The sequence below is a fragment of the Montipora foliosa genome, chromosome 2 (genome assembly GCF_036669935.1).
Source record: "Montipora foliosa isolate CH-2021 chromosome 2, ASM3666993v2, whole genome shotgun sequence".
In the NCBI taxonomy this organism is placed as follows: Eukaryota; Metazoa; Cnidaria; class Anthozoa; order Scleractinia; family Acroporidae; genus Montipora; species Montipora foliosa.
The window spans coordinates 51,175,898-51,189,916 of record NC_090870.1 but is presented as its reverse complement, the minus strand read 5'-3'; the positions used below and the strand labels follow the sequence as shown (position 1 = coordinate 51,189,916).

Here is a 14,019-nt window from a genome sequence, read left to right as displayed (position 1 = left end):
GATGACATGAACTCCCTAGCAGACTGGGAAGAACTAGGGATAGAACATGCAAGATTAGTACCTATATTTAGCAAAAAAGTCACTAAGTGCATTAGCGATTGGTTTTGGGTCAACAATTTCACGATTATCTATCACTATTTTGTTCACTGTCTGATTCACTTGGGTTTTAATTTGAATAATTTGCTTAATTCCATGCCAGATTCGTTTGCCATCCTTTACATGAACTGCGAAAAAATTATTATAATAATTTCTTTTAGCTAATTAATTTGATTAAGTGATTCAGTTTATTCCTGTAGATTTTAAATTTTTCATGGTGGTAGGTAGATTTTGTCATTAAAAATTTCTTAAATAAGCCATTTTTAATTCATATAGAGGTCCTAATTCCAGAGGTGATCAATGGTTTTGATCTAGCTTTTAAATTTTGCTTAGATAATTGCTTGACAGGTACATGTTGATCAATAACCTCAGACAACTTATTATAGAAATTATCAAACATACAGCTAGGGTCAGAATCATTATTAAGCACTTCTTCCCAGTCAATTGATTGAATATCATTAATTAGTGCTTGTTTGTCCAAGTTTGAATAATCATGCCTGTAAACTTTAGAGCTGGCTGGAAGGGAAGATAATTTACTGACAATAAGAAAATTTGGTAAATGTTCTTTTAGATCATAACATAAATTACCACTAATCACAAAATGCTCAAGAGAATTAAAAAATATATTGTCAATAAGAGTTGCAGAGTGGTCTGTTATTCTAGTTGGCTGCAGGATTTGGGGTTGAAAATAAAAAGCACCCAGGGTATTAAGAAACCTGTCTGTATCAGGATGTGATTCAAACTTAAGGAGATCTAAGATAAAGTCTCCTAGAAAAACACAAAACTTGTTTTCTCGATGTACACTTTCTACAATCATATTAATATGATTAAGAAAAGCATCTACATTACCATGGGGGTGTCTATAAAAAGCCCCATAAATGGTGTTACGTCCCTTACTATTTTGAATGTCAATCCATAGGGATTCATAATCATTTTGCTTTTGGGCAGAGAGATCAGAACGATGAGTATATGCAACATCATCCTTCACATAGAAGCCCACTCCCCCGGCATGTAGGTGCAGCTTGGTTGGGACAAAAAGTTGTACATAACCAGATATCGCAATATTTAGGAGAGCCTCTTGATCATTCTTTAGCTTAGTCTCAGTTACACTTACATGTAATACAGATATAGGGAAATGTAATTCGGATAGCATATTAACCAGATTATCAAAATTAGCCTGCAAACTCCTAATATTACAATTAAGAAAGGAGAATGAACTATCAGCTAGACACTTTACAATATCTTCATTAGCATGAAAGTCATGTGTAGTGAAATAATTAAAATTCAAGTCAGAGGGCATATGAAGGTCAATATTTAAATTAGTAAGATGACCAATCTTAGAAATAGAAGAAGTTATATCGAGTCGAGGTAATGAGGCATAGCTGGATGGACAACTGGAGCTATCAAGATAAGGGACTCCTCCAGGACACCTATCACAAAACTTACAAGTATCAATAGAACTTATCTTTTAAGATGATGATGATAGGATATCAGCAGAAGAGTTGATAGGTATCACAGGAGAACAGGCATTCCTCCTCAAGAAAATTTTTCCACCATTAGTCCACAAGGAACTTGTAACTGTTGTCTTTTTTAAATTTTAAGCAATATTTGAAAAGTTCCTTATTCTTTGGCATTAAGCTTTCATTGATAAAGATCTTCTTGTCAACAGGGAAGCCAAGGTCTGCCGTGGTGATAGATTTCAGCCTTTTCCTTGCACGATACCCTACATGTAAGCTTGGACATCAAACTTCCTAATTTGCGCTTTCATCAAGTTTGAAAAACAAATGATGCGTGGGGTTTGATATGTCTGAAGTCCCGTGGTCCTTGCTGGATATTTTTGATGATGCAGAGGACAAACTATATGCTTTTAACTTTTTATTCAACGATATCCTAGATAAACATGCACCGATCAAAATGATGAAAATACGTGGGCGTCCAAACCCTTATGTCACCGAGGAAATCCGTGAGCTTATGAGAATAAGAGATAATTGGAAGAAAATTGCTAAGAAAAGCAAAAACTCCTATGCCTGGCTGCAATACAAGATCTGCTGCCGCGAGGTAAAAAGAGAAATTCGGCTTGCAGAAAGAGAATATGTAAATCAGCAAATTCAAAATAACAAAAACAATACAAACTGCATATGGAAATCGATCCGTTCGTGCATACCAAAGAAGTCAACTGCTCAGAGAAGCTACAGTAAAGATCATAAAGGCGTGGCTAATGAATTTAATCAATTCTTCTCAAGTGTCGGCGAAAACACGATTAAAAAGATAAAAGAGATGGCAGCCACAGCTGAATGCAACTACACATTAGGCCGAAATTCCTTTCAAGCAAGAATTTACCCGACATCCAAACAATTTTCTTTTACCCCCGTTAAATGCCATCAGGTGGAAGCTATTATTAAGAACATGGCCCCAAACAAAGCCCCTGGGATCGATAAGATACCTGTACGGATAATTAGGGATTGCCTTCAAGCCATTTCGTACCCTCTTACTTCAATAATCAACACCTCACTTTTTTCTGCTTGCTTCCCAAATGTGTGGAAAATTGCCGAGGTGAAACCAATACCCAAGGAAGGCGATCACGAAATAGCCAATAATAACAGACCTATATCACTTCTACCTATTCTATCAAAAGTGTGCGAGAGAGTGGCTCACAATCAGCTTATGGAATACCTAACTTCTAAAGGCCGCTTATCTACCAAACAAAGTGGTAACAAAGAGAAACACTCCACCGAAACCTCTGTGATTCAGACCACCGACATGATATTGAGTGCGATTGATAAAAAGCACTTGACGGCGGTAATTCTGCTTGACATGAGCAAGGCCTTTGACAGTATAGATCACAACTTGCTTCTTGTCAAGCTGCAGGACATCGGTGCCTCGCCTTTAGCTTTGCAGTGGTTTCGTAGTTATCTAACCGCTCGCTATCAGGTTGTCACGATTGGGACAGCATCATCGGAACGACTACACGTGGCCAGTGGAGTGCCTCAGGGGAGTATTTTAGGGCCACTCCTCTTTAACATTTATATGAATGATTTGCCATCAGTTCCACAACATTGTTCTGTCCAGTGCTACGTGGACGACACTAAGCTCTTGCTGTCTTTCCGGCTTCAAGATCAATCACGTATAGTCGCAGAAATAAATCAAGATCTTACAAGAGTACGTAACTGGTGTTTCGATAACCAGTTACTGTTAAACCCTGACAAGACGAAGCTCCTAGTTTGTGGCAGTAAGCATGGGGCCGCCAAAACCCGCAACTTCAAGCTTTCGTTCCTTGGAAAACAGCTTGCTCCAGTGGAGACTGCCAGAGACCTTGGTGTTATATTGGACACAAGTTTAACCTTTGACGATCATGTCACTGCAACTGTCGCTTCTTGTATGTCGCGACTAGGCCAGATAAATCGTGTTAAACATTGTTTTGACAAACGCACTTTAATTATTATTATCAATGCGTTAGTTTTTAGTAAACTTTTTTATTGCTCTTCAGTCTGGAGCAATACTTCACAATCTAACATTGCTAAACTCCAAGCTGTTCAGAATTTTGCCTGTAGAATTGTTAGTGGGTCAAAGAAATACGATCATGTTACTTCCATTCTCAAACAACTCAACTGGCTCCCCGTGAAACAACACATGTATTATCGCGATTCAATTATGGCATTTAAATGCATGAATGGCCTTGTTCCGGGGTATCTATCTGATCAATTCATTAAACGTTCATCAATATCAACACGCAAAACTAGAAACTCACAGCTGTTAAATATACCGTTATTTAAAACCGCAACTGGCCAAAGATCATTTTACTATCGTATGGTATCTCTTTGGAACGCTCTACCTCAAGTAATTAAGTTAAGTCAATCGTTAGCTCAGTTTAAAATCTTGATAAGGAAAAGACTCTTAATGGATAGCTAGCTGAATTTATCCAATACCGCATTAGTATGGCATTTGTTTTTCTTAGCGCATTTTAAATTTTATTTTATTCATATAGAATTATTTTATTGTATTTCATTGTAGTATTTGTATTTCACTGAAAACCCCCTTGGGGACGTGAAATAAACGTATGTATGTATGTAATAGAAACTATGTGCCATTATTGTTGTCAAGATATACTGTTGTTATGTACCAGAAACTAGAAAATAATTTACCAGAATGTTGATCTTCCTTTTTCTTCCCCTGCAATATTTCCAAACCAACACCTTTGACAACCTTCCATGCTGGTGGCTTCTTACCATACTCTGGCTTTTTTGACATCTTTCCTCACTATGTACAAGAAGATAAAAATTGATAAGAAGTGGATCAGTGTTTTGTTCTTGGATGTGTAAAAAAAATCATTAACCCTCCCAGGCCGGCCTGAACCAGCCGTACTTAGTATTTTACTCTGTCTGACGCCAGATGATTTTAATCATCAATAGGAAACCCCTGGGAGTCGATTACCACCCTCAATCAGCCACATGCTTACCTTGAGCTCAAGTAGAGATACTGCGTGATTTTAAAATTACCTTTTTAAAGAAGAGCCAACGTTGTTGTTGTTGTTGCTGCTGCTGCTGGGGGGGAGGGGAGGTAGGAACCGGGCAAGTGCTCAGGCTAGAAGTACCACCGGCAACAAGTTCAGTGTCTGCACATGCACCCTTCACACCAAGGGACTGAATGGAAAACCTGTTGCACTTATCTCCACTTAAACCTACAAAACAAGGAGAAGGGAACTTCAAGGCAGGATAGAATCAAAGGAGAAGGAAGTAACGTGCAGGCAGGTTAGGAATCGACAAAACAAAAAAACAGATTTCTGGGTAGCTTCCAGGGGATGAACATACGCAAGGTTTCTAAGTAAAATCAATATCCAGGCCTGTGGCTGGATTTTGATCTCAGCTGGGCCAAATGCAATTAAGTCACCATTTTGAGCTTTGAGTTTTATCCAAGGCTGTTTCCTTCGAGTGCAAGTTTGGGATTTCACTGTGTGCCATTATTCACGTTCAAGACTAACAGCTTAAACCTCAGAGGGCTGGAACGGGGATAAGATGACGTCAAACAGTCACTTACAGCACTTAAAACTGCAGCGTGTAAACGCAGCTTATTTTTAATGCAAAACACAAGTTTAAAAGTCTGAAAGCATAAAACTCACGTGCTGCATATTAATTTAGGCACGTGCACATGCATTGCATTTTTAATAAACTAGGGAGTCTTTGACATCATCTTATCCTGTGAAGTGGACAGGTGTTTTAAAGCCTCTCTAATTCAAATGCACTGCATGGAGGGTAACTTTAAGTGCTGATTAGACCGGCAGATGGAAAATTCTGATTTACTAGCTAGGATGCAAATATGATACATGTACATCCACCTTGTGTTGACCAATACCTCTATACTCTGCCTGCAGGGAAATTATTAAGTTTTCCAAAAGCAGAAGAAAATAAAAAGTGCTAAAACTGACATACATGTACGCTCATTTAAAAACTGGCAAATGTTTTAAAACTCCACAGAGAAACAAATTAAATAGTAATATGAAGGAAGAAGTTAACATGGGCAATGGACATTAACAAAATTAATAGAACTTCAAAGAGGAGAAATTCTAATAAAAATTATAATACTGCACAGGGGTTTTGGCAATATTCATGGAATATGTATTCAAGTAACCTTAAGCATAACACCTTTTGAAAACTGCAGGGTCACCCTTCAAACGAGTTATAATTTATGTTGCCTGATATTTACCTTTATTCTTTTTCTTTATTCACTAGAATGGTACATGTAAATATGCCATTAAAAAGGTGAAATGCAGACTGCACAAATCTTAATGGAAAATAGAAAGTCGCAACTATACAGTATTGAGTCATGACTGTAATAATGGTGTTCTTCCAGTTTTCTAAATTTGCACTTCCTAATGATTGAAAATACTTGTATTCTTGATGGCAATAGTTAAAAAGTCTTGATGACATTTGCAGTTTTTCATCTGGATGCTTTTGGATGTTCTTGTAAAAATTATGTTATGTTGTAGACGTAAAGGTCAAAGACAATTTCACTGATTATGACCTTCTTGTAAATGGCCCCACACCGGTAGTGAACTTCTTACTGTCGGTGTAGATTCAGCTTAAATGCTCTTGCATTGCCTTCTCTCTTGGTGTTTGTTGTAACAGATCATTTTACAGTTGTGTGCTTAGTTACCCACCCTCTGGATGAAAGTGAGGCTGGAGTTGACCTTGCTTTGATGGAAACCTCACTGCTTTTCTTATGTAAATTCTTACTAATTAGCATGACAAAAACATCTTTAACATATGAAAAGGAGGGAGGTCTGTATCACAGCAAGGTCAACACTAGCCTCACTTTCATTTAAAGGCCAGGTAACTAAGCACACAACTGTAAAGAGGTCTATTAAGACTCTTTTGTAACTGCATTGTTTTCGATGCTTACAACAGTCGTTAATAGGTGAGTCTCTGGGCTCACTGATGTGAGTTCACTATGCGGACTTCTTTCATCTACAAAATTAATTCTCTTTCTGTTGTGTCAGACGATGCTGCCTTGAGTTGAAGTATTGTGAGGTTTTATCTGTATAAGGTAAAATCTGTTCCCATAACCTTTGCAATGACTGTTCATCATCACCAACTTCTGTATGATCAGTACTGTTAGGTCCTGATCTTGTTTGGTTTTGGAATTCTGAATTAAGTTTCACTGACAAAAATTTCTTTTCTTGGCAGATCCAAAGATAAATTTTAATTCCATCTTTGCCATTTTCCTAGATTTTGCTTCTGATTAGTACAGCACAATCTCCAGTACATTGCAGGTACATGTTTGTGGAACCTCTCCCTTTTGCATTGTATGCACAATCTTCTTTGACTGTGTTAATTTACAACCATCTCCATGCCTGGTTCATTTGTAAACATATTGTTGACAAAGGTGACTACAGTGGACAGGATTTAAAATTCATAAAATGATGCAGTCTACATTTGACATATACCTTATGGCTTATGCCAAAATCTCTTGCAGCTTTTGCTTGACCTTACAGGCACATAACATTATTGTAAACTCATCACTGGTTTGCCCCAAAAAGGGGGGTTAGTAACTCAAGGAATATATTATAATAATTTATAAATTAATGCTGTACTGATGATAGATGCCCAGAGCATTTACAGTCAAGCTATGTCATGCATAACCAGTAGTTATGAAAATTGAACCAAGTATTCAACTCTGTGTGCAAGTTTTGAACTTTGCTCTCGAAATTCTGAATTCTCATGGATATTTCCTTGATATCCGTATATAGAAACTAGTTAGCTGTGAACTTTCGTTTTATTATAATTAAAAATAAACGGTGTTTGAAAAGTGGAATTTACTTTAAGTGTTACATACATCAAATGATCTGCTTGATGCCCAAAGCATCTCTTTATTTTAAGATACACTGTATGAGGGATTCACTGAATACACAAACTCAACAAAACTAATGTGCTTTAGGCAAAACATAAGAGAGTTCATAAATAGCAGACTATTGAGTCCATCCATTACTACCTGCAGTCAAGAGATTAATATCCTAATTTCAATTTGAACCCAACATTGAACAAATTAAAATACAATCTGCAAACTCTTGTTGATCAACCAAAAAACAAAATAAATTGGAAGATTTTGCTTCATTTCTCTTTTTCCTCCTAATTTAAAGTAATTTCATTGCGGGTGAGGGGTGTGTCTGTGAGACTGGGGGCATCGTCTGATACAAACCTAGCAGTATTATACATGTAGGAATTAATTTTATTTGAGGGTGGGTGTCCATAACATAGATCATTTTGTCTGTGATCGCATTACGAGGCTTTCATTACGAGGTTTTCATTCCATACACATTAGATAGGACACAAAAACATTGCTAGTGTTTCAGGTACTGCTCTTAGTATTTCGAGCAAAAAGAGCCACAGGCACGCCAAGCTTATGTTGTAATTTGTGTGTCACGATCAGTTACACAAGTTATAATAAGGGTTTGTGTGGGGAATTTGCAAACATGTTTAGGAGTCGAAAATAAAATTAATATAGAGAAAGAAAAACAGCAAACCTATAACCCATTGCAATCAAGTTGAAAATAATAGCCAGACTATGCCACAAAAACACTGATTAGGTAATGAGATAAGGTACCAAGAAGGGCATTTTTGTTTGATTCGTGTTCTTTATTTTTTACTCCTAGACGTGTTCGCAAACCTTATAATGTACGCCATTGTCATATACCTAGACTTTCACTTAACAAAACGAGCACTGTGATTGGTTGATTCATAATTATATAACAAAGCACTTAACCCTTTGATGCCCAAACCGGCCTAAGCCGGCCAGACTTAATATTTTACTCTGTCTAATGCCAGACGATTTTACTGTCTAACTCCCTGGGTGAATTTTACTCATCAATGGGGAACCCCTGGGAGCCAATGGGTTAACGTCTGGTCCCTCCGGAAGCTAGTTAGTTTTGTTTTCACTCAAGTCCTGATGTTTCTCTCGACTTAACCTGGGTGTCAGAGGCCTTTTTGCAGTCTTACTCTCATACACGCTGTCATTTTAACCCAAAAGAAGAGCCTCTGAACCAGAGAGCCATTCCTTTGATAGCAACAAACCAATTACAATCTCGCGTGTATGTAAACATCCAGAATTTGGATGTTTTGCTGAATGTGCCAAGCACTGTGATTGGGCGAAAATTACAATGAGCGCGTACTATCACTCGGTGAAACTGATTTTTGGCTGTTCTTCCCACTTTGTGGTTTGGGGAAAGTCTTTTTTTATTAAGGCTTTGTGTTTATGTGAGAAGAACTTGATGATCAGTTGTCTCCCTGCATAATGGTGACAATTCCGCTGAAAAGGATCGTGAGAGAGAGCAGTTGACAGCAAATAACCTTTACCTTAAAGGCTACAGAATGAACAATCCAAGATGAAATGCTAAAAACTGTCGAGAAGGTAGAGAAAAAATGATATCTGCTGAGAATGCATTGAATTAGCGATTTGTCTCGGAGATCAATCCTTTGTCCAATTCACATTGATGTTGCTACTTTCTGATGAATTCCATACAGTTTTGACTCGACAAAGAAAATCTTGTATGGATCATTATTTTTCTCTGCCACACTCAGACTGTAATAGAGACTGTAATGGGTATTTAATTTTTGCGGTTGCGTTCTGTGAGAGCGGTGTTCAGTCACTGCATGTCTTGCATGTAACTGTTGCAAAAACCCTGCATGTTTTGAAACTCCTCTGAAAATTTGGTATTTCGATGTCAAATTCCTATTCCATGATTTTAGAAAGCTGAGGGGTGGTAGTTTACATATTAAGGAAATAATCTCTGAAAGTCGAAAAATTAATTGCACGAAATGTTATAGGCATAGAGTTTATGTGAACAGTCAGCGCAAGAGTCAACTGTGTTCAATGTACTGAATTTTTGATCAAAGTTCAAAACCTTTTATCTCGTGCAGGTCTCGGCTATGATCTCCTCTGACAGTTAATTAATTTTCACCTGCACGTAGTTTAAGAAATGTAAAAGCTGAAGTATTTTTGTAATAATTTCAAAGAGACAAGCTCTCCATGCCCGCGTTCCCAAGTTTGATCAATCCATTTCCTTTCAAAATGATGTAATACATGTATTTCCTGTGACTTTGGATGTGTTCCCGAATGGAAACCATAGCTGTGATTGACACGGTCAAGGTCCATCTACATGTAACATGGTAAATCAAGGCGCTCTTTGCCAGAGGTTTATCTCATGGATTCACACCTCTGGCCCACAACTCAGAAAACATTACGTAAGAAAACCTCTGGTACCCAGGCTACCTTCGACTACGTCTCGGGAAACATAAGGACTCTCAGGAAGACAAAACTAATATTATTGTTTCCCTCGGGACCAGACATAAAGTGATCGTTGATGCTCAAATTAAAACATTAGCTTGATTCCTCACGGTATTGCAAGAAAATGATTATTTTGAATTAACATTTATCATATTTTCATAGCATGAATGATCATGGACCGACCTGCCAACCCTCCCAGTTTTGCCAGGAGACTCCCAGCTTTCTGTCTTTTCTCAAGGTCTCCCCACAAAAACCTGAAAATTAATCTCCCACTTTTTCTGAGAAAGCACTTGCTGATATTAGTTGTGAAATTAAGCTTTTAAATGTTTGTTTCCAGAAGTACCAAAAATTCTGAAGCATGTCTCCACTCCTTTGCTGTCACTGGCGTGTTGCATTGAAAGGGCTTTAAAGAAATTTTCAAGCCTCAAGTCAATTTTGTAAGTGAAAGTTTTGCTGAAGAGAGGTTTCAAAGACTGAAAGCTGCATTTTCAAATCCCCTATTGGAAGTTGTCCTGCTTTTCCATAGTGCATCTATTCAGTTATTTACAGAATTCAACAAGTTTCTGCACAGAAGTGAACCCACAATTCATGTTTTGCAAGGGGCTATGCTTTCTTATTATCAAGGGTCCATTCCTTAAACACGCAGAAATTAAAAATCTCAACTTGGATGAGGAAATATTCAGGCCAAGTTTACCAGACCATCTTCCTTGGGGGTGTTACAAAGCCTACACTTGACAGACTCTTGAATAAAGGAAACATTTCAGGAACTTTGTATCAGAAATTCTATGCTACTGCCCTTATTAGCTGATATTTTGAGGAAATTTCCACTAAAGGATGAGTTGATCAGAAAACAAGTTTGGATTGATGTCCCTTGGCGACTGAAAGTACAGTGGGATTAGTGTGCAGTATTTCTGTAATACAAACATTTTATACAACACACTTTTACTTGAGTTTCAATTGATACACTATATGAAGTTTTGCAACTATCAAACGCTCAATGATTTTGAAATTGGTCAGGGTGCATGGCAAGATGCTAAGTAGTGGATTCAGTAGAGGAAGATGGAACTGTGGTGTGCTGGTGGCACACCAGACAAATGCAGCAACTTGAAACAGTTCAGAAATCTGTCCAAGATAGCCCACACAGTACTACATGAAGTAATTCCACACAGCAATGCTGAAGAGGAATGGCTTTTCAGTATAGTGCACAAAAATAAAACAGACAGCCGTTCTTCTCTGATCATTGATGGGTCACTTTCAAACATTTTGGGCATCAAATTAGCCAATTCTGAGACAACAATGCCATGCTACATGTACAAATGGAAACCTGACAATGAACTTTTACTGTCATTGGAAAAGGCAACTACCATTTATAACAGAGACCAATAAACACAAGTTAAAGAAACAGGATTTACCAGTAACTTCCCAGTTTTAACTCTACAGTTGTACAGCAGTGCTACATGTACATGTAATAGTTAACCTTCACCTACCTATAGATTGAATAAGTCAGTTGACGTGTTTGCAAAATCTCCAGTTTTTTTTTTTTTGCTCAACCTCAAGGTTTTTTTGAGCCCACCTCAAGTTTCTTTTACTCTTGGGGGTTGGAGGTCTGCATGAAGTGTACAAGTTGAAGTCCACTACTAAATTTAAAATTGAGCAAAATAAAGCTTGCCGAACGTCGGAGGAGCGTCATTCTATTAAGTATTTTCCTTTACAGAGCCAGTGTTTAAAAAAGGCTTACCGAGAGGTTTACGAGGCTTTCATAGTATTTCAGTCTGGCCTTGATTCCTTTTTCATCTGCTTCATAACTTGGCGAAATAAAACATTTAATTCGGAAACAACTAGACTTTCGAAAAGTCCTTCGTCTAGATAAGCGCCGAACGAAGGACTTTTCATACTTGATTGGCGCCAATTTAGCGACCCAAAAACGGGTCGCTGAGCTAGGCCAATCAGAGTAGTCCTCGTGGACCCCAGGGGATAGAGTTGTCAATCAAAATTTGCCACACGCTGTGAAGCGTGATTTTCAGACATGCCACTAAGGCCACCGGATATTCCAAATTACGCGACCATCAGAGGAAAATAATTGAAGAATATCTGTCTTGCATAGATCTGTTTGTGTCTTCTCCAACCGGAGCTGGGAAAAGTCTGACCTTTGAACTAGTCCCGTACGCTTTTGGTCGTTTACTTGAAGCGGGTGGCAATGCTATCGTCTTCGTAATTCTTCCACTGATTTCACTCACGAAAGATTTGGTCTCTAGCCGGTCGCTATTTTGGAGACAACACATTTCTGGAAGTCCCGAGGCGATTCTCAACGACTATCAACACATTTTTCGTCGAATGGAACAAACAGGGAACAAAAAATGTTAAAATGCATGTGTATTCATCGACGAGAGTCATTGCATCGCTAAATGGTAAGCTTAAGTTTCACTAAGATGTAACTTTTAATCCCGGTCTAGTACGTCTCCTACACCTGAAGCGTACCTGATATTTCATGAGTGAAATCAATTGACTTTCTTGACGATTCGAAGCTTTCCCTTACTTGCTAATCTTTCGAATATATTAGTCTTTCGTCTCTATCAGCACAAATCACGGCACAAGTGTTGGTCTAGAAAATACCACTGGAGATCTCCTTTCCAAGCGGCGACTCGAGATTGAAAAAAAGATTTCGTTTTACTTCATCTTTGTTTCTGATACCTTTACCACAAAGTTAACAAATTTCCTCTTTCGATTTCGTAGAAACAAACATGTTCGACTGTTTTCGTCGGATTGCGCCATCAAGTTCAGGGCTTGCGAATGACGTCATCCCCTTTTTGGCGCGAGACGCAAATGAAACTTTGCAAGCGAGACAAGTCGACCTCTCGCGACTTCGTCGCTCGCTCATTCACTTCGCGTACGAAAAATCACGATTCGCTCGCCGAAACATTTTCTTCTGGGGTTATCGTGAGGTCGACTTGAGGCAAGTCTAGGAAACAACGAGCAACTCGTGCATATTCTCGTTCGCTTCTCTTAGCAGGCGGGGTTGGACAGCATTCACGTCATAAATTTCGACCAATGAGCAGCGTTCATGAGGATTTTCATGGCGGACGAAAAGTGGTTGGAGTAAGCCTGCATATGGTGTACCGGTATTAAATTAAGGAGGCTCGAAAGGGTTTCATCACTTGGAAGACTCGCTGTTTAGATGGAATGACGCTACAACGCTGTATCACGCAACAGCAATGTTATAGTACCATATGAAACACTGATTATTTCCAAACAAGATGTGATCATTATTGTGATGTAATAAGTTACTTTGGCAACTGGAAAACCCAGCAAAAACACCTTTCTTTTTGGATTTAGGTGCTCATATCTCAGAAATGAAATTGTTTACCCCCCCCCCCCCCCCCAATTTTTATTGCTGAAAAGTGATTCGGAGGCCACGATGAAATTTTTGGAAGATTCAGGACCCCTTTAACCAAATCACAATATTAAGGTAGCTCTGAATCCACTGGACAGAATTTTTTTTAACTTTGCAGAAAGTTTCATCTTGCCCTTCTGAGTACTTTTCAGAAATAGAAAATGGGGTTCACCAAGTTCGTTTTTGAGATATAAGCAACTAAATACAACATAAAGGGTGTTTTTACAAGGCCACGGTGATATATTACGTCACAATAATGACTGTATCTTGTTCAGAAATAATCCGTCTCTCATTTCGTACCACAATATTGCTAATACATGATACAACGTTGTGCTGCCGATCCTTCTAATAAGCGCGGTCACTTGGAAGCGTTGACACTGTTTTGAGCCACCCTAAAACAAAAACGCCTGCTTTTCAGGCTTTTGTATTCCTAACTTCTTCAACTACTTGCTTTACGTCCTTACACTACTTTGCTTGCTTGAGGTGCTTTTCTTTCTTACATTGCTTTGCTTTCTTATACTGCTTTGCTTGCTTGAGGTGCTTTACAAATTTACTTCAATTTCTAACATTGCTTTGCATTCTTACACTGCTTTGCTTGCTTTAGGTGGTTTACTTACTCACACTACTTTGTTTTCTTACACTGCTTTGCCATCCTGGGAGACCCAGGGGCAGATAGTGGGGACAAGGAGAAAATCCGGCGCAGCGGGCGAGAAAAATCATCGACGAGCGAGAGTTCAAACGAAAAATAAGATCCG

The 14,019-nt window shown here is 38.4% G+C and overlaps 1 protein-coding gene across 2 annotated transcripts in view; it reads right to left on the bottom strand.

Annotated features, from left to right (window-relative positions):
• LOC137993484 (uncharacterized) overlaps nucleotides 1–11,883 on the bottom strand; it is a 39,052-nt gene extending 27,169 nt beyond the window's left edge. The window contains exons 1-4 of one of the 2 annotated variants that reach the window (XM_068839376.1): nucleotides 11,612–11,883; nucleotides 11,361–11,510; nucleotides 4,553–4,774; nucleotides 4,239–4,353 (exon numbers count right to left, since the gene is read on the bottom strand). In XM_068839376.1, coding sequence (XP_068695477.1) covers nucleotides 4,239–4,344 — 106 coding nt within the window. In that variant the 5' untranslated portion in view covers nucleotides 4,345–4,353; nucleotides 4,553–4,774; nucleotides 11,361–11,510; nucleotides 11,612–11,883. The remainder of the gene's footprint in view (nucleotides 1–4,238; nucleotides 4,354–4,552; nucleotides 4,775–11,360; nucleotides 11,511–11,611) is intronic. The other variant, XM_068839377.1, reaches the window with a different exon arrangement.
• Between the last annotated feature and the right edge of the window lie 2,136 nt (nucleotides 11,884–14,019).